The 21,410-nt window shown below is 41.0% G+C and overlaps 1 protein-coding gene across 2 annotated transcripts in view; it reads left to right on the plus strand.

Moving 5' to 3' along the window:
• The first annotated feature begins 8,591 nt into the window (after positions 1-8,591).
• NFATC3 (nuclear factor of activated T cells 3) overlaps positions 8,592-21,410 on the plus strand; it is a 61,336-nt gene continuing 48,517 nt past the window's right edge. For both annotated transcript variants that reach the window (XM_063410383.1, XM_063410384.1), the window contains exon 1: positions 8,592-8,939. In XM_063410383.1, coding sequence (XP_063266453.1) covers positions 8,840-8,939 — 100 coding nt within the window. In that variant the 5' untranslated portion in view covers positions 8,592-8,839. The remainder of the gene's footprint in view (positions 8,940-21,410) is intronic.

The raw sequence follows: 21,410 nt of genomic DNA on the forward strand, positions 1-21,410 counted from the left end.
AAATGCCATAAAACTACTTACTAGCCCCTCCCTGTCTGTATTTTACCCATCATCATGGACGTTATTAGCTTATATTCTCTGCCTCCCAAATGTTACTACCTGGATGTAGCTATTATGATATTTTAGCCTAACAATCATTGAAACCAGAAGTAAATGACAAAATTAGAGAGTAGTCTGAACACTGAGCAATTTTCTAATGGTACATTTTGCAATTGTTGTCTGCTTTCTGATTAATCAATCACAATCTCATTAAGATTGTGAACCTCGGTGTCAAAAAATGCTTTATAAAAAAAAGTCAGAATAAAAAAACTGAATAGTTAATTGTTTTTCCCAGGAGCCACTGCAGCCTTAAATGCTTTAAATGTTAACTAGCCAACATTTTAAATGATAAAAGCACATGACATTTTGTACAGATAATCATATTTTCAGTCTGTCAAAGTCAAGCAATTTTAATGCCTAAAAAAACCATTATGCAATGAAACACATGAGAAAAAATTTTGAGCACTCTAAAGTATGTATCATGTTTTAGAATGGATGTATTCTGTATTTTAACATGAATCACTCTTAATGTCATGGATTATAGAATTGTTTTAGACAAATTCCATTTTTTAATGGGAAGGTAATCTTTTTAAGTTTTGAACAGACCTCATAGAATTATTTACTGATTGAATAATATCATAATGTTGAATTTAACAAGTTTAGACTTTTCCCTTACTGGTTTTCTTAATGGGAAAATATTTGTAGCTTTTTGGTGGTATTTATTCTTAACATATGGGAGCACCAGACCCTGATCTCCAAAGGAGTAAGCAGCAGGTCAAACATTTTATTTTGTATTTGTAGACAGATGATTTGTGCATATTCAGGCATCTGTGGCCTTTTTGATAATGAAGGCAAAAGGACTGATCATATGATTTGGTTTTGCTTGATGATTAAGTGAGAGGAGCCCTTGCAATAAGATTTCTAGTTTGAATACATGTTAAAAATCCATTTTATGTGAGCATTCATTTAAACTCTGTAGTTTTGTTTAATATAAATTACCAGCCAAACCATTCTTTATATGTATAGCTGATGAATAAATATATAGGATCTACAAATACAGCAAAACTAAATTAATTTTAAATGGGTGAACCTTTACTGAGTAATATTCTTCTAGAGCTGACTAGGATCACTTTATTAATTGAATAGCTCATTCTCCAGCTAGGAAAAATACTGAGATAATATTTAATCAGTTATTCCTTTCTGTGTTTTTCTTTTCTATTTTCCATAATTTTTTAATATACAGCAGTACCTTTATCCCAATCCACTCTGCCAATATACAAAGAGCTAGAGGATGCAGTTAAGCCTATTCTTGGGAAGGGGTTAGGGTACAAAGATAAGGATCAGGACCAGCAGCATATCAGATGACTGACTGTAATGAGGATTGATTTTGTGACCAAATTGAATAGTTAAAGCTCCCAGCTCTTGCTCTGTCAAAGAAGAATCAACCCTCTTACATGCTGCAATCTGGACATCAAGCCAGGCGGAAACTCAATCAACGAAAAAAAGGAGAGGCAAGAGCAGCTAATGAAAACCACCATCTCTCCTCCAATGCAAAGGCAAAACAAACGTCAGCCACCTGGCTGGCCTGTTTGACTTCAGACTGGGATGGATTACAGCAAAAAAGACACATAAGCACCTGCAACAGCTGGGGTATGGCAGTCATGTTCCACATGTTACCTCTCAGCTCAAACCTGTCGTGTCCAAATTGGGATGGTGAGTCAGAAAGCTCATTAGGCACAGAGACAAGGGGTGTGAGCATATGTGCTCCAAGGGCTGCACAATGGATCCACAGAGGAAAGGTGCAAGTCCAAGATCCAAAGTGCCAGGGAGCCTTTAAAGTTTTCCGCACCACTGGAACCTATTGTTTCATGTTGGCTTAGCCTGATCTGAGTCAAGGACACGAGAGTGGTTTGCACAAGGCTGACAGTCCTGCTCACTCAAGAGTGAGCCCATTAGGCTTCCTATGGAAACCTGGGAATGGGAACATCAAGAAAAGTTTAGTAATACATTTATTCTAGTTGCTTATTCTGAATTATGATGAAAAGCTGTAATGAGGGGAAATACTGCTTTTCCACCCCTGAAGATAATTAAAATATTGATGAAGAGACATTAATTTATGGATAAGCAAGGTCTATGTATCATTTATTAAATTACAGTATATGAGGAGGGGTGACTTACGCACAAGATTGTGGCTATATCTAAGCTAATCAAAGGATATCAAACGTATATATGAAATACAGAAAAGCCATTGAACCTTCAATTGCACATGCATTACACTTGAACAAAACAGAACCACTTCACAGAAGGACCATAGTATTTAGAACAGCTAAAGGCTCAGGGACTCGGGTTCCATTTTGCTGTAACAGTTGTGTGATGCTTCTCCTTGTCCAGTACAAAGAGAAATACCAGCCCAAATCATCCAGCCAGGCTGCTTAAATGTTCAAATGGAGTGTATAAGAAGTATTCCAGACTTGAGAGTCCTTATTCAGATGCATTTGCAATCTAAGTGAAAAGAGGAACAGGAGCTGGATTACCCTCATCTTAGACGGAAACTAAGGCAATGTTTTGTGTCTATATAAATAGCAAGTTACTTGTGCCCCTCTGAAGTCTGAAAATTAGACTGCACGAAAGGGGAAGCTTGGAACACAGCCTGTATTTTCTATATCCCAGTACTGTACAAGAGGACTGTCTGCTGGCTAGTGAACAGTCAAAAATGAAAGTTAAAATATGGAAAAGTAAGTTAAATGCCATCTTAGTCTTTTTTTCAAGCCTAAGAGCTTTTATGAAACCTCATTTGAGTTTCCACAAATATTTATCTTATGCAAACATCACTGTGCATTAAAGGAGTTTGTTCTTGTTCTGGTAGCAATCTCGGTTGTCATCTGATTTCACTCACAAACCACTTTAATCTTTGTAATAAGACTCTAAGGTATCTGTAAAAGCAATCATTTCAGAAGCAAGTACTTGTGCCTGGAGTGTCCTTATGTACTGGTATCAGTAATAATGCAGCTGATAATTTTACTTTGCTTTCACCTGATGATCTGAAAGCAAAATACTATGAATGTAAGGTCTGTGAGGAGAGCCATGCTGTTCAGTGCCAGATTTCTAGACCCTCTAGTCTTTTCAACATGTGTGATGGTAACCTCCAAGTGGGAGGATTGCAACCTGCTTTGTGAAACTCTAGAAATATAAAGCAGCAGCAAACTTTATGAAGTCATGTCTGCTTTACATGGCATGTTAAACAAACAGTAAAGCAAAGCAATGATTGTTTAATGTAAAAGTATATTGAAGAGAAATATATTAAAGCGTATTTAATATGACTGCAGTAGGTTTAGGAGAGCGATGAAATTTCTTGGGCAAAACTGTAAAATGGTTAAATGAGACTGCGAGCTCATTAAGTTTTTATGTGGATATGTTTTTGTCAACACACACCTTGTAGGCAATCTTTTTTTTTTAACCTTATCTTGCTATTACAAATGCCCCATTGATCAAACACCAAGTTCGAGATCTAGATAGGAGTGTTATAACTAAGTCATGACGTAGGAAATCTTAAAAGGATGACTGTAGATTTTCACTGAAAATTTATCAAAGTTAAATTACTGTCTTGTACTCTATTTTTTTGCTACTGTGTATTCTAATGCCTGAATTAGCACAACTTCTAATTTTGCTAGAAAACTTTCCAGTGCTATGCAATCTACTTTTGTTTTTGTTTTGCTTTTAATTCCCCAATGGCAGAAGGTTCATATTTCACCCAGGCACTGGTAATTAGCCAAGGAAATTATTTAAAATGCCAGATGTCACATATTAAATATAAATAACCTATGACCTTGTGTGCAGAATGCAATCCTCTTTCCTATATGACTGCTGAATTTAGCCTTCTTCAACACAGGCTGTATACTGAAATATTATCTTTCTCCTACAGAACACCATTCTGCCTGCTTAAACAATTGATGTGCCTTTTTAGCTGTAAGAGACATGAGGGCTGTGATAATATTGTTTGTATGCCATTTGCAAATGAGTTTGATTATTAAGTATAGACAGTGATCAAAAAATGTCCCTTGTTGTACTCATGCTTTCTTCAATAGCAGCTGTAAAAGGCATAACCATTGCTGCAGCCAAGGAACACTATCTCCTCAGTCCAGGAGTCGTTCTCTGTGCTGTCTCATCTGCCCTTTCTATGCCACGCTGGTGTGTGTGGCTTTTAAACAGGTCCAGATTCAACCACACACGGGAATGAGATCAAGCACATGAAATGCAACCTTCTGTGTTATATTCCTAATTCGAGGCTGTTTGGTTGATTGAATCATGCAGAACAAATGCCTGACCATGCGTCTTCCAAAGCCGGTTCTGGCTACGGTTGCACAGCTGGCTTTGATTTGCTGCCCAAAGGAAGGGGGAGGAATCCCTATTACTCCAACACAAATACAGATCTGGGATGTGGCTGCAGATCCAGAATTCCTTGCTATCCAACATTGGATGATGTGTGGAAAATAAAACACAGCACAATGTAGCCCTCAGGTTTTTGGAGCCGAAAGTCACAACACGCCTAAAAAATAGCCACAGTTTGGAAAGGATTCAAATACCACAGGAAGCACGTTCCTTCCTTCTCAAGTCACATGCAATAACTCCAGCTCCTGACCAGATCAAGGTGTATCCCCATCTGGATGCAATAACACAGCCTAGAAGCAACAAGGGAGAAACCACCTATGCATATTAAATAAATGAATAAATAAAGGAAACTTCTCCTCACAAAACCACAAGTGAAATAAAGTTGCCCTTGTTACTGCCACCGTTTCACTTCTCAGTAGCCAACAGAAGCTAAATCAGCCATCCATGCCCTGGACCTCAAGCACAGAGGTTGACATAATTCCCTGGAAATTGATTTGAGCTCACTCACGTCAGTGGTTTTACAGACTCGCTCCCAGTCACACCCCAATTACTCTTTAGTTGTGTAGAAGAGGCTTGAAGGTGTATTTCTCTTTACAGATTCAAATGCAGAAAGGATGTGCTTTTTGGTGCAGTACAACAGAGTCAGCAAAATGAAAGCTATGGTGAAGACAAGATAAAAGGAAAGGATGATGTTGGCAATGGAAGTGCTGAACTCCGACATACATCTGCTTTTTAGTAAAAAGCTTTATAAAGTTTACTGTAAATAACTTATAATACCACCTTACGTTTTACATATTCTCTAAATTCTTATTAGCTATGTGGTCATGTTATAACCAATTACTCTGTTTATTTTAGGACATATAGTCCATTTTCTTTTTCAATTGACAGCCGTAGGTAGGACTAAAAGCAATACCTAGTGTCCTGCTTATATCATAGCTTTCTGAATGAATAGTGGAGACAAGAAAAAGGGGAGACAAGATTTATTTTACAGTTAAGAGAAATGAACAAATTAATATTAAAATCTTTACTTCAGCACATTCATTAGAAATATACTCCGAGCATCTTATCAAGGGATATGGATCAAATACTTGTGTTCAAATCCCCCCTTATGAGGAGAACAAGTTTGATTGTATTTTTCACCAGGGACATGCATAATGAATAATCTACTGGTAGAACAGGAAACTGCTGTGGTTGCTCCATTTGCTGTAATCGGACACAACAATTATTTAACAATAAGATGAAGTCTAATTCAGCTGCTTTGAAAAGCAAAAGATTACCCAAAAGTTTTTAGACAAAAATTAGCTGTTAAAAGTCATTTTATGTATAGTGTATTTTACTGACTCATTCATTGTAGATCTGTTTTCATTCAAGAATACATGAGGGTTTTTCTTAACCACAGTTAATCCAATTACACATACTTCTCCAGCTTGTCTTGCTACGTGACCTTGGATTTAGAGATAAAAAGAGGCTACGGGCCAACTGGATGTGAGCTCCTTATAAAAGTTTGAGCTTCCTTCAGGAGAGGGAATTGTCTACCCTAAGAAGAGCATGAATCTTTGGTTTAAATGTTGTAAGAACAGTAGCTGTAGCTGCTCATGTATTTTCAGTAAAGAAATAGCTAGTGATGTGTGGGAAGTGATAATGGCAAGGACACTGCTTTACAAGATAAGTAAAAAACATATGGCTGCTTTTGCACTAGAAGCAACTTCCCATTTTGGGCAAACTTGGGCAAATTCCTGCTATCTCAAGTTCTGCAAAGTATTTTTTTAATGTTATGCATTCTGTTTCCACTAGAATTGCAATGTCACAAAGTAGCTTTTCATTTAGGCTTGCTTTCTGCAGCACAGATTACTGACCTTCCTCAGAAGTGCACAGGGAGAGAGAGTTCACAGAGAATTCACTGCACTCTGTTAAGAGCCTCTGGACTGAGGATTATTCACTGAAGCTAATTCCTCTCCACGTGAGCCTTCTTTTCTTACTTTCATTCACAGGCTCTAACGAGAATATCCAGGTACAAATGCATGCCTGGGTTTATGACATGCCTGTTTGGATCTGTCTAAACAGCAACAAACATGGCAAGACACTGTGCATAGAAACAATGAGAATTATTTTAGAATCAAACAATATTAGTCTCCAGATGGCCACAGAGTCACAACGCACTAACTAGTTCAGCTGATTTTTCAACTAAGTAATGAAACCTTAGAGATAGCTATGATATTTCTGGTTAATGTAAGCTTCACATTCCATAACAAATTAAACTGTGAATATTATATAACTGTCTATGAGCAAAGTTTACTATTTGTGAGTAGTAGTTTAAATCCCATCAATGCCCAAGTTTCAGCACAAACCTAAATCATATGTATTAAGAATAAATATTTTACTAATTCCACAGCATACAGTGAATGTTTCATGAAGTTAGAACCGGAGAATAGAATCATAGAATCATTTAGGTTTGAAAAGACCTCCAAGATGATTGAGTCCAAGCTTTGACTGATCACCATTTTGTCAACCCAGAGAGAGCACTGAGCGCCATGTCAGTCATTCCTTGGACACCTCCGGGAATGGCGACTCCACATTTCCCTGGGCAGCCCCTTCCAATGCCTGACAACCCTTTCCATGAAGAGATTTTTCCCGATGTCCTGGCAACCCGAACCTCTCCTGGCATAGCTGAATACCACGTCCTCTCATGCTGTTGCTAATTGGCTGCGAGAAGAGGCCGATCCCCACCTGGCTACACCCTCCTTTCTGGGAGTTATAGAAACGGGATAAAGTCACCCTGAGCCTCCTCCTCTCAGGCTAAACATGCCCAGCTCCCTCAGCCACCCTCACAGGACCTGTGCTCCAGACCCTTCACCAGTTCTGTTGCTGTTCCCCGGACATGCTCCAGCACCTCAATGTCTTTCTTGAAGTGAGGGACCCAGAACTGGACACAGGACTCAAGTATTAAGTAGACTCAAGTATTACAGTTTCTATACTGCCATCTCCTGCAGGGAACAGATGCTTATGCTGCAAGAACAACTTAAATTCTATAAATAAATAAAATAATTTTATTTTGACCTTCTTTTGTCTTTCCACCTTAGCGCAAGGCAAAACTATAGACTGTGGTATGTTATTGTGCAGGCCGAGCATCCTGAAGCTTCTGTGATCTTCCTGCTGACTGCTGGCCTCCCTCCATTGATGACATACATTGCTAAGGAATATTTGAACTAGTTTCCTTATAGTTAAAAACTTTTAGATGCGAATCTCACAAAATACGAGACTGGGAAGACCCTATTCCATGCTTTAAAATTCTTTTTGGAACTGGTTTCGGAGGAGAGTTCCCCACAGTTGTACAGCCTTGATGCAGAAGTACAGCTCTAGTGAGCAGAAAGTGAAGTGCTTGAGGAAGTGCCACAGTGCAAGCCAGGGTGGCTGGGCAGTGGGACAGGCTCCCGAAGGAAGTGGTCACAGCACCAGACTGCCAGAGTTCAAGGAGTGCTTGGACAAGGTTCTCAGACACCTGGTGGGATTCGGGGTGTCCTGTGCAGGCCCGGGAGCTGGGGGATCCTTCCAGCTCAGTATTCTGTGCTTCTGCGTGTGCTTGATTGCCACTGTTCCCACTGAGCCGGAAGGCAAGTAGCTAACAGTCCCGGAGCCAGCATTTGTTACCCAAGCGACATTCCTCGGCTTACGCCATCCTACCTAATTATTCGAGTCATTAGTTGGTGCCAAGAGCACCGCCTATTTACATGAGGTGTTTTAGAAAGTAACGCTGCGCACGCCGCAAGGGAATCCTGCTCCTGTGCTCTGACGTGGGGCCGTCTGCGCTTTGCGGGACCGGGACCGGGACCGGGACCGGGACCGGGCTCGGCTCGGCTCGGCTCGGCTCGGCTCGGCGCGGGGCGGGCGCTGCTCGGCGGCGGCGGGGTCGACACGTGGCAGCGCGCCCCGCGCGCGGCCCCGCCCCCCGCGCGCCGCTGGCCGCGCCCGATTGGGCGCCGACCGCCGACTACAACTCCCGGCAGGCCCCGCGGCGCGGGAGGGCGGGGCGAGGCCGCCTCCCTCCCAGTCCCGCGGTGGCACGGGCCGCGGTCACGGGGAGCTGTCGGTGATGTGACGTCACCGCGGGAGGGACGGGCGGACGGGGAGGGCGGGCCGGGGCGGGCCGGGGCGGGGGGCGCTGCCCGGGGCGCGGCGCGGGGGCGGGTCCAGCCGCAGCCCGGAGTCGGCGCCCGCCCCCCCCGAGTGACAGAAGCGCCCGGGCACCGGAGCTCGCGCTGGGGCCGCAGCCGCCGCTCGCACCGCCGCCCCCCCTCCGGCCCCTCCGCCGCCCGGTGTTATGCGGCGGCCCTGAGGGGCGAGCGCAGCCCGGCAGGACCCGGCGCGGCCCTGAGGGGCGACGGGGTCTCGCTGCGCCTCGCCGGCCAAACCCATGACTACGGCAAACTGCGGCGCCACCGACGAGTTCGACTTCAGGCTGATCTTCGGCGAGGACGGGCAGCCCGGCCCCGGGCCGCCGCTGGGGCCCGCAGGTGTGCCCCGGGGCCGGGGGGGGGTCGGTCGGGTTCCTGTTTTCCTTCGAACGAGGCGGGGAGGGCAGCGGGGGCTGCGCCGGCCCCGCCGCTGCGGGAGGCGGCAGCCCGGGGGGAGCGGCGCCGTCCGTCCGTCCCTCAGGCCGCGGCCGCTTCCCGGCGCCGCTCCCGTTCCTCCCGCGGGACGCGGGGGCTCGGGGGGCGATGGGCCGGCCCGGCCGGGCCTCTCCGCGCCGTAACAACTTTCTTTGGGAAAAGAAACCCAAGAGCTCGCGTCGTGCGGGAGGAGCCGCCCCGGGCGCGGTGGCTCCGGCGGGGAAAAGGCCCCGGGTTGGATGTGGTGGCCCCACGCCCCCCGAGCCCGGGGAGCGCCTTGAGGCCGGTGAGGGACAGGGCAGAGAGGGGCAAAGCGTTAACGGGGCCGGCCCGGAGCAGTGTTCGGGCACTTGCGATGAAAAGTTTCAGCCGAAGTGTTCCCCGTATATAGAACATCCCAGTCACTCCAGTGTGTTCTGCAGACTTTGTGTACGTGTGGGTGGGCGAGCACCGCGTGTCGAGATGTGACGGCTCTTTGGGTCCGTGTGTACAGATGCACGCATACATCTCACAGTGCTTCCATTTTACTTTCCTTTGTAGTTTTGGAGCCTGAAAATCCTGTTTTAAAATGCTCGTATTTCTTGAAACTGCAGAAAACAAAGTATTCCCTGTGAATTGTGTTGTGAAGAATCAATAAGGAACAGCTGTGCCTTGTTTAGCTGTACCAGAGTTTGATGGCTGCGTGGTTTATTTTCTAACCTACTTGAAATAAGTTTTAATTGGTAATGGGCTGTCTTATGTCTAAGTGTTAGATGATAAGATAGCTCTGAAACATGACTGTATCCAATCTAAATGATGCAGCCATGTTGTTTAGTTCTCTGACTCGGTTGTCTGCCTAAGTTAATTAGAAAAAAAATTGTTTGATGCAGTCTATGTGCAAGCACTCAGAGTTAACTTCTTAGAAAATCCCTAACTTTCTTGATGCTCAGATTGAATTTGCAGATTTGTTCAGATAAGGGAATACTTTCTTTGCCTATTTTCCATCTCGGTGCAATAGCAGATGGTGTGTTTGGTGAAGAGGGCCTGAATTCTGCAAGCTGGATAAATGCATTACAGTACCGTATGAAAACAATGGAAAATGTGAACAAATGACAACATAAATAATTTTGACGCCTCCATTTCTTTTACTTTGACATTAAACTGGTTGTCTAAACTGTGTTCCTTTGTCCTTTGATGATAGATGAGAATGAGAGAACAAGTTCCTGAGAAAACTGGAAATACTAGTATGGTATCAACTCACTGTTATGATATTCGTATTTGAGTAGCATTCCTTAATAATGGAAGTTCAGATGTTACTCTGAATACAGAGAATTTTCTGTCCTTGATAAGTCAAAACTATTCTTATGTCAAATTTTAAAATACTGATATTTGGACCATGAACTAGTTTGTTTGCAGTAGCACTCAGTAAGAAATCCTGCATCTGCAACTCCAGTAATTTTACTGTTTTGTAGAATTCTGGGGATGATCTCGCCTGCTGTGCACAGATGTGGCCTTCAGGGAAAAGAGTTAAAGTAGGACTCTGCCTTCATGTATTCTGTTAAAAGTATTTCCAGAGCTCATCTGCTAATTCTGGCCATGTATTTTACACATGAAAAATTAGAATTTATATGAGACGTCCCATACTGGAAATATATTTTTTCCCTTACCCTTCTTCCAAATATATTAGATGAACAAATAAAAAAGTTCTTAGATCTCCTTAAAGCATCTATTTCATAATCCCATATCACTTCCTTCAGTGGTGGTGTTCGTTGTGCTGCAAAGTGAGCATAAGGGTATTTTTTTTTCAAATGTATGCTAATAATAAAACATGTAGGTCACAGGGAAAGTTGCTTAATTTGAAATAAATAATACTAAAATTACTAAGTTTTCCACGCTCATGGAGAACACCTAAAAACACATTCTGATCCTTCATGCTTTGTCTCTAGAAGTTTGAGACTGGCATTCTGATGAAAGAAGTGTCTGGTACTAAGTTCTTGTGCAAATAATATGGAAATCTATGTTAATGGTGTCTTTTATACTGAGACTAATGTGAGGATTTTATTCTTTTATATATGTACACATGTAAGTATATACAGTTACATGTTTATATTTAACTGCATTTGTAATCAAAAGCAAGGAAAAATGAGGTATTCTTTCATTTCCTTGAAATACTTTTGATAGCTGAACTACTAAGACAGTGCTAGTGCCAGGCAGTAGATTACCCTTTTTATGATATTAAAAGAACAGTAAGAGAAGTTAAATCAGCTGGGATCTTTAGTTATTACAGAACAATTTCAGTGGGTTGCAGGATAGCAGGTCTAACAGTCATAGGTTTGTGCTAAGTAGCAGGACTTGAGACCTCTGTTCTGCATTAGTGCTTGTTATTAGTGCTTGATCTGAAAGTTGTAGTTCCTGCTGCAGAGGAGAATGCATGAAAGGTGGTGTGAAGATGCTTGAAATCCCTAGTGTAAGTCTGCAATCTTTGCAGCACACTTGGATTGAAATTAAAGGGGTAACCCATTTCTGGTAGTTCTTGAGTGGAGGTAAAAAATTGTTCAGGTAATTGTTAAATTAAAGACTCTCAAAAGCTCCTCAGCTGCTTTCAAGTGGATGTTAGGTAGTGAGCACCTTCTGCAAACTCTTGCCTTCTGTTTCTCTGATTGTTCAGTGTCCTTGTCCCAAAGAACAAAGAAATTGTCACTTTGGTTTTGCAATGTTTTGAAAGTGTTTGCTACAGTTCTAGTACTGGTTAGGTTCATCTTTTTATGACCAAGAAGTTCCAGCCTCCGGTGCCCAAAGGTGATGCTCTAGATCACTCTGAAGTGAACCAAACCTCCTCGGTATGCTCTGTGTTGTAAAACTTTGGTTGTTGCAGTAGCATCCGATTGCATCATGCGACCTTGTATCAGCTGCATTTGAAATGTCTAAGTCAGCTTGTGCATTTCAGTGTGTTCAGGTCCTCCAGAGTCTGCTGAAAGAGACGGGCACTGTCAGTGGCAGTGCTTGATGTGCCACCTGGCTTGGTCTTCTTGGTGAAGAGACCTTTGGAATGTCATATGTGACACTTGGGTAATTGAATTAGCTTGAATGCTTTTGTAATGATGCCCCAATTCCCTTCACCACCACCAGTTTTGCAATACTATTCAGTATAATTTTGGGGAATTCATCTAGAATTTATTAAACAATTAAACTGCATAGAGTTTTTCACACTGCTGAGGATGTTATTGTTTTTAAATGCCAAATTTCTCAAAATGGAAGTAAATAGGAGTTGCTATGATATTTTCTGAAATTTTAGTTTAGGGGTTCATCTTCTCTTTTAAGGAGTAAGTCTTCACAAGGTAAAAGCTGTACTTGGAGTATATAGTACTAAGCTGGGAATTAGGGATCTTGTAAGGTTCTGTGTCATACAAAACTATTTCTTATTGGTTTGTGAAATCAGGACTAACTTAAAATTAGAGGCTGCAAACTGTTCAGTATTCAGAAAATCAATTACAGATGAGTTATTGATGTTGCTGTTCAGCATCCTGTCTAAAATGTTCCTGTTATTTCTGATTAAGTATTCTAAGAGCTAAGATGGGCTAATGTTTTGTTACCCAGTGAAACAGTAATATTTGAGTTTCACCCTAACTTCCACCTTTTATTCTTGGGTTATGAAGTAGAGAAGGAGAAATTAATATTTCCATGTAAATAATCTTCTCTGGTTGATTTTGTTTATTTGCTTTCCCACAATATCAGTGCTTTCTTTAAAAGAACTGATCAAACTACCCTCCTTGGACTTCAGGTTCATAGTATTTATTTTATTTTCTTGGAAACGGTGAAACAAGCTGAGAGAGATTGTTCATATTTCCTGTGACTTAACATTTAGTTAAGTAATACTATTCAGTAATCATATTACAAATGAATCTTACAATGTCTCTTACTTTTCCTCTGAAGAATATAAAAGACATCCCAGTTCTGTGATGAACTTAGTGACAGTTCAAAACATCTTTGTGAACTGCAGCTTCATTCTGCATAAGGACTCTGTATCTGGATTTGGCTCTTTCATTGAGTTGCAAACTTTTGCTCCTGTTCTCCACAGAGATTTTTTTTTCTGTTAGCTTAGAGCTGGTAGGTTATTAGTTTGTCACTGGATATCATGACTGAAATACACATTTTCTACAGTGGTGTCAGAGTAATGCCTGATCTTTTCTTTTTGAAAATTTTGTGTCAGACCTTTCTCTGTGAGTATCCACAAGCTGCTTGGGCTGCTCAGCAGTTGTCTCCTGCCCACATACCAAGTATTTTGAAGTGACGATGGGTGCTGGATTTTCCCTCAGCTAGGCAGGGTTCTCTTGTAGTGAAAACTGGCACTATATATGTGTTACTTCATTTAGATATGTCATGGAAGTCTTCAAACCACTGATTTGTACCGAAACACCACCACAGTACCAGTCTTATAGCTTTGCCTTCATCATTAATATATAAAGTATCCTCTTTCCATCCCTAAATGTGTATTCATGACTGGTATTGCTGTCAGGGATTGTTGGTAGAGAGTAGAAAACAGGCAAAGCTGTTGACTTTGAGTTTGCAGTGTTGTTGCATGCTTTTTGTTCTTTTCCCCAAGGACGTGATTAAGGTAAATAATCTTAAGAAGGTCAAGTTGTGGTAGGAAAAAGAGAGTAGTCTTATAATCAGATTGAGTGGAAAATTAAGGGCTGGATGCTGGCAGTAGGTGTGAACTTGAGGGGTGAGTTGACTGAGGATTGCTCTTGGTGAAATTTGGTTTTGTGTTCAAAAGAGCTGGTCCAGAACTGTTGCAAAGTTTGCTGTCCTTAGCTGAGTAAGGGGAGCTTGAGACATCTTTTGAAGTCTTTTTACCAGGCTACCTCGTCCACCTGTGTGGTTCACTTGAAGTTTTGTTATTATTTAAAATATTTTGATTCTGTTTAGATTTGATTGTCTATATAAATGGGTAGGAAAGAAAGTCTTTGCACAAGATGGTAGCTGTGGTTAATACGTATAATTTGAGCCATCCATATAAATACAGCTGTCTGTGCTGGTCTGTTAACATTTGCTGTACAAAAGAGTGCTCATGTGGGTTAAGAATAGGATCAGCTGGTGCTACTTTAACAAAGGAATGAATGGATAAGTTACTTGAATCCATTTTTTTTCTCTCTTAGGCATAAATGACACTTTCTAACAGAAATATTTGTTTATTTATTAAATAACTGCGTATTAAATACATTGTGATAAACTACCACTTGCAGGAAATTGAGCTACTATCATTTTATTTTACAAGCCAGTGGATGCTGGTGTCTGCATGTAAAACATTGACACACAGGGACACAATGCAAATCAGTCATATAGGCTGTGGTTATATAATCTGCTGGTAGGGGGGAGGGGGGAAAACCAAACAGCTGCATCTGACCAAAAACAGAGGGTCTTGTGACTTCAGGAGAGCTTAGAGAACACTGAGGAAGAACCAGAGGAGAATGTGTACTAAAGGGGTATCAGTGGAGTAAAAAAATGCCTGGCAATTGAGAGTAAGAGATTAAGATGGTAATCCTAGCAAGCTGACACGTTTGAGAATGTTGGGATTTTTCACAGTATTCTGGAGAAATGAAATCTTGCCTATTTGAATGAAACTTGACCAGGATGAGACTATTCAGGGAAAATAACAATCTTTTGTATGGTGTTCCTAAGCAGTTGTAGTTGCAGCTAATCTAATTTAATAAATTTTCTCTTTTGGCAGTATGGTTCTTTGATCACTACGTAGTGCAGTGAGAGTCACTAGGTAGTGAGTGACTGTGTATTGCAGGGATTTGAAAAAGGTCCCCGGTTTTACAAAATGTTCTTATTTTGTTTGTGAATTCATAGTTGCACATCACTCTCTGTCCCCTTTCCTCCCAGTTGAATTGTAGTCAGAGTGTAAATGAAAACAAATCCTGAGGTTTGGGATGTGAGAGATGGTCAGGGTGCAAAAGTATTTGGTCTAGTGCTTTTGTCTTACATGTTTCTGAAGATTAGAAACAAGCTCGCTCTTTCTCAAAGTGAAAAGTTGCCCCCTGCTGAAAACACGCCGGTGCCGTTCCTTTGGTCTGTGTTGTCCAGCTGGAAGCAGTTTGTCAGATGCCACCTGAAGTGCAGCCAGCTCAGTAATGTTGCTGTGAATGAGAGAGAATAAATTCGAGTAGATGGGGCCTGGGTCAATAGTAAGCAGCAGTTTGGCTGTTCACAGCAATAACGTAAATATGGGAGTTGTTGCCTCAAGCTGCCCTGGTGGGCCAGGGAAGTACGTGGAGCAGACTTGGCAGTGAGCCCAGCCAGTAGAACAACATCCAAGTCCCTGCATTTGTCCAGGCATGCCATGTGGGTTCGAATGACAGTGGAATTTAAGATGAGTGAAATGATCAGTAAGGCTAAGTAAAACTGCAAGGCAGGAGCGAGTTTATTAAGAAGCCAGTATTCTCTTCTACCTTTGGTACACCCATCTGTGAGTGTTCCTGTGAAATACTGGCAGAAGAGAACATTAAAAAATCATAGAACTATTCAAAGTCATTCAGGGAAGATGAATTTGAATCTGAAGCACTGCAGGTCTGGTGGAAGGAGAGAAGAATAAACTTTCTGGGGATCTGACTACAAAACCATGATCTTTCAGTAATAAAGTAATGAAAATAAAATTCTGTATGTGGTTCAATTTGGTGTTGTGTGGTGGTTTTGGTGTTGTTTTTTTTTAAAGCAGAAACAAAAACTTCATTTGAGGTTGCATGAAAGATGTTTGTAGGTAAAAACATGAGCAAGTATTTAAAGCTAATTTATTAATACCAGAAATGTAGAATCTTATTATTTATATTAATATTTAGCTAATTAGGAATTGCATGCTTAGAAATGGTTTCTCAGGCTGCACTTTGAAGATTAGTCATCACCTCTAAAAATGAGAAATTTTTAATACAGAAAAAATTCTTGAATGGAATTGAATATTTTTGGTGTTTTTTGGGTTTTTTTAGCAGGTTGGTGGAGAGGGTTAATGAGTCTTCATGTTTTAGTGGCTGCTAACACTGCTTTTTTGGGAACAAATGCTGTGAGAAATGTTTTTTTAATCCCATGTTTTAATTTTTTAATAGTTTTGGAAAAAATGGAAGGGCAACTTACCCATACTTTCCGAGAAACAGCATTTGCTCTGTGCTAGAGAGGGAATGAAATTGTGACTGATTGTAGTTGGGCCAGGGCAGAAACTGTCACCTTTTAACTAAGATTGTTTTAGAGAGTAGCCTTCTGTATCTTCATAGCCAAAATGAAAGTGTGACAAAATGACAAACTGCTAATCCAGTCATGTTGCATTTATTAACTGTTAGTGACAATGATTCATTGCTTTGCTGGCTGCATAATGGCCTGTAATAATATCTGCAGTGATGTATAGCTACTCATGTGTATCTTTAGATGCTTTCTAGAAGTTGTTCCCTAAGTCAAGGACATGGTGATGAGGAGATTCAGTAACTGATTACAAAAGGCTTCAACAGTGTCATTTGGGAGAACTGTAATCAAACAACAAGGCCATAAGGAAGTACATGGTTTAATCCAAAGAACTACTTAGAAAATCCGTCAACATTTTGGTTTTTGCATAGCTTCTTTAAATTGCGTAAGTCTCTGTATTTCATCAGTGTAGTTTGTCGAGTTTAGTCTTTTGAGAGCAAACGCTGCTGTCCTTCAAATTGCCAAGCTTTTTGTGTCAGGGGCAGGAGGTGAGGGTGATGTGCAGTATGTGGTGATACCTCCACTCCTGCTGGGATAAACACGAGCCATTTAGGACTCTAGGAGGAGATACAGAGTTACACATGGCACAGTCACATGGCATGCAGATGTCACCATCTATATTTTGGGGTGTCATTCTGAACTTTGCTGAAGAAATGCTATTTGTGCTCAGCTTCAACATCTTCTTTTTCATTTGGCTGATTTGTGTTTCTGCCTTTTACTGTATCAATCTAGCAAAGGGAATTCAAGGTGTTTCTGACTCTACATTCCTGTGAGCAGATGGGAAAAGAAGGCACTTTCAGATTGTTGTTCTGGCTCATTACAGTTCTCTAATGTACACAGCCTTTGAGTTCAATGCACTTCAAGTCCACATTTAAGCTGCATTATAAAATATTGGTGAAAAAGCTGTAATAATTTATGGTTTGAAATACTGAGTTAACTATATGGTAGGACTGCCTGCTGTGGAATGGTTTGCCCTCTGTCATGCAGGCCAGCTGCAGTACAGTGTAATTTGGCCGAGGTGTGAAGAGTTCCCAAACGAGTTTGTTCAGATATTATCGATACCAGTTCTCAATCTCTGTGTTGTGCTCTGATAATCAGAAAGGGGATCCCCCATTTCAGTCTCCCCTCCACTGTGAAACTGCTCCCCGCTCACACATCTTGCCTTGGCTTACTGCCCTCCTTTTCTATCAGTTTTCACAAAGACCCTGGTCTGTGTCACCATACTCTCCTGTAAGCTAAAACAGACATTTTCCTGCACACTTCTGTCTGTTGTCTTTGATACGGCCCTACTTACACCTGATCTTGGAATCTTGGCTTCTGCTCAGTGCTTGCTTGGGGACTGGAGCAGTGAACTGGCAGTGTCTCTGTATAAGAGCAGCAGGTTCGTGAGCAAGGTCGTGTTAGGAGTAATTTGGTGGTAAAGGCACCCAGGTAGGTGAATTAGGTGAGGATTTCAGTTCATTCTGTTTGAATAACTGGAGAGCATTTTCATGGAGTTGGTTTTGCCCCCATAAAGGAAGAACTGCGAATGGTAAATTGACCCACAATAGCAAGAGTCTAGGCAAGCCTGGCCTGCTGGCAATTACAGCATAATTAATTCCTGTGTTCCCTTCACTCAGTATTTCCCTAATCTTCTCACTTACCTTTATGCTCAGTCTACTTCCAGTGGGTCAGGCTGAGCACACCAGTTTGGAAGTGATGAGGCTTCTCTCAGGTCCCATGTCTGCACATCTGAAATGCTCTGGGGTTGCAGGGTTTTTGCAGTCTCTTAACACCTGGTCTTACAGAATACGATAGTTCATCTTGAGAGGAGCAGTGTCAAAAGGCTGCTCATGCTGTGTGATAGTACCCGCTGTGCCCGTGTGCTGTTTCCAAAAGGCTGTGCACTAATATCTCTGAACTACTGGGTCATGTTAAGATGACTTTAGATCTGACAGTGAATGACAAATGGGGATTCATCAAACTGGAGGGCAGCAGCTTCTGTTTTGTCTACAAGGTTATTATGCAGTGAAATACCGTGTCTTCTTGAGTCCTATAGCCACAGATTAAAGAAAGGAACCAAAGAGGAGCCCATAGAACTTGGAGGCTTCAGATTTTTTTCTAAACCTGTTATGAGTATTAGTGAATAATCCTTACATAATGAACTAAAGGCTTTATAAAGTTATCATTTAAAGACATTCTTCATATCAACCAGAAATAGCAGGAGAGCTGGAGAAGGCACAGGTATAAACACTGCTTAGGGCTTCCGGTTGTTATTTTCTGTTTTGTAACTGAACTTAGAATGACTAATTCTTGTTGAATCTTACAGTTAGAAGCTGAATTCTGTATCTGCCTTGTACATAACTTTTTATCAATGTATCTCAAAGCTGATCTTTCCCTATTTGAAATTTAATTTCATTACTTCACTGTGAAGCTGGATGTACACTAAGACAACGGTTCTAGTTTAAATGTGTACCAGGCTGTGGCCTAAGAGTTTATTTAATTGCATGTTACATTTTTATTTGATAGTGAACACCAGTGAACACCTGCAGTTCCTGTCCTGCTTGCTTGTTTCTTCCCATGTCCTAAAGCTTGCCATTCTGTCAGTTGTGTATATACAGGTGTTAGTGCACTGTAAATATGATTGCCAAAATCATCTGTGTTAAAAGAACCTCTCTTCTCATTTCCCCTCCCCCTTTGCGTGGGAAGGTGTGTGGGAAGGTGGTTGCTGCTCAAAAAACCTTATTGTAGTTACACCCCAAGAGCCAGTATGTTCTTATTTTAGTCAGTGTCAGTTGTAAACATTTGATATGCTGGATTATTCTCTTGGTTAAACTGCTTAAACTAATGCAGCTTCTTTATTCTTCTGTATTTCTACAAAGGATAATGAATTCTTATCCAGACTAGAATTTGGAAAAGACTCATTGATGAGCTCCCACTGTTCAGATTATTTTTCATCTGTATTTCCAGTATTCTTGCTTAACAAAAGAAAATGAGTGAAATTGTGACTGGCACGACAGAAGAGCCTCTGGCATACATGATTGACAAAAGTAAAATTTATTTTTATCCTTTTTTGCATAATCTGATATGACCATGAAACAGAGCACAAAACCATTGAAGAGAGTGAACTGCTTCATAAAATGAAAGTTGTAAATCCTCCTTTTCTGAAAACTTAACCTTGCAGTACTGCTTTGTGTATTGCTAGCTTCTGTCTAGAAGGGTGTGTTTCTCCCTACTCCACCCTGCTACCTTAATTTTTTCACAATTAATTCCTTTTCAGTACCATATTTGGCTTGCTGGGCAGTTGTACTCCTTATAGACTAATACACTGCTGTGTTTGAGTTTGTTGGGTTTTTTGAGTTGGTGTTTAAGCTTGTAGGAAGTAATAGTTTGTAATGGAAAACTAGAGTTAAACATCCAGTTACAGAGCTTTAGTGCAGTAGTGTACCAAGGAGAACTCTGATCAATCGTGGTTTTAAGTGCACAAAAGAAAAACTATTGATTATTGGCTATTTTGTGTTCCCTGTGAAGATTAAGGCTCCTCTTTCATCCCAAGAAATATATAAACTGCTGCAAAACCTGCAAAATAATGAAATGTAAAAAACAGCTACATATGCTTTTTGTCCCTTTTTACAAATATTTTTGTAACCATTGTGTTCAGAAAGAGATAATGGTAAGTGTCATGACAGAAGTGGAAAACAGAGGAGATGGTCATTCTTTTTAAAGCTTGTGAGACAGACTTGCCTGAGAACACACATGATGTGTATGTCAACGTTCAGGTCTTTCCTCATGCTATTTAAAGGACTTGATTACTGATCCTGTTTTCACAGTAGTAGTTTTATAAGACCTAGGTCATGTTGCACTTTCTCCATACCTTACAGCAACTCCTATTGTTTGAAAATGTTTGTTTATGGGCTTGTAAATTTAGAATAATAAAACAGTTTGGGTAATTCTGGCACAGGAACTGTGTTCAGACATTTGGTAGTAATTGACCTTCCTTCTCTGGAGAAATCTGGCTGAGTGCGCAGCTGCACGTGTGCATGTGCCAGTACATCACTGGGGAGTGAACAACTGGTGGGCAAGCGTTACCAGTCTGAAGTGTGCACTCTGATACAGCAAGGAGCAAGCAAAATGTATTTTAGAAGCAGTTGTTCTGCATATTATTTAATTATATTCCCCAGTTAGACAGCTTATGTTGAAGTGTAGTTAGCAGCTTAGTAAGGGATGAGCCAGCATTGTTTTAATACTGAGCAGGAGCTTCTGTACACGAGGCTGTTTCCAGACAGTAGCAAATGTACATTCAAAATGAGCAACCTTCTGGTTCTCATTGACAGTGGATGACACAGACGCCTGATGTAAGAATGCAATGAAAGTCTGCAGCTTTATTTAGCTTATACATGAATATAGAGCATCTGCTCATTTTTGTGATCCCTCAATAGTGAACCTGATCTTAGCAGGGTGGGGAAGAAGGCTTCAGTAAATTTCTAACGACTCATGGCTTCTCTGTGCATGGCAGTGTTAAAAGTCCTAGTAGGTAAAAACAAAACTGAGTCTCTTTCTGTGCCATTTGTCCAGATCTCCTTTGATTGTAAAAGAAAATTTGTTTGACGTGGTTTGTTCTTAGGAAACAGTGACTTGTTTTGTTTCGTTGTCTCCTTTAAAATGCCTACTGGAACAAATAAACTATTAATACTACTTCTAAAACTGAAGTTGAACTTATTGGCCTATAATCCTTCAGTATTTTTTAACCTTTTATTTAGTCCAGTTTTCTTTACTCTGTATTGCTCTTATCTTTATTAGTAGTTTATTCTGTTGTCCTTACTAAAGCAAAAGCATTTAGCACACCTGCCATTTCAGTGGCAAAAAGGGCTTTCGATGTGAATGGCACTCCTTCTCTTGGTCTGTGTATTTTGCTGTGTCTGTCTTGCCTAGCATCTTGCCCCCATGTGCTTGTGGTGGTTTTTGTGCACTACCTTCATGGTCTGCCCTAGTTTCTGTGTCTTGAGTGCTTTCTTATATTTTATGGTCAGTGAAGGCCTCATGACTTGGCCAACTTCTTTATTGTCTTTCCTCTCCCAATAGAATTGTTTGGATGTAATAGCTCCCCTATTAAGTAACCAGATTTCCATAACTCCATTTTTTCCCCTTGGGCTTCTCCATAACTCTTTTTTCCTTACACTTGCC

The sequence above is a fragment of the Prinia subflava genome, chromosome 13, assembly GCF_021018805.1.
Source record: "Prinia subflava isolate CZ2003 ecotype Zambia chromosome 13, Cam_Psub_1.2, whole genome shotgun sequence".
NCBI classification, from domain to species: domain Eukaryota; kingdom Metazoa; phylum Chordata; class Aves; order Passeriformes; family Cisticolidae; genus Prinia; species Prinia subflava.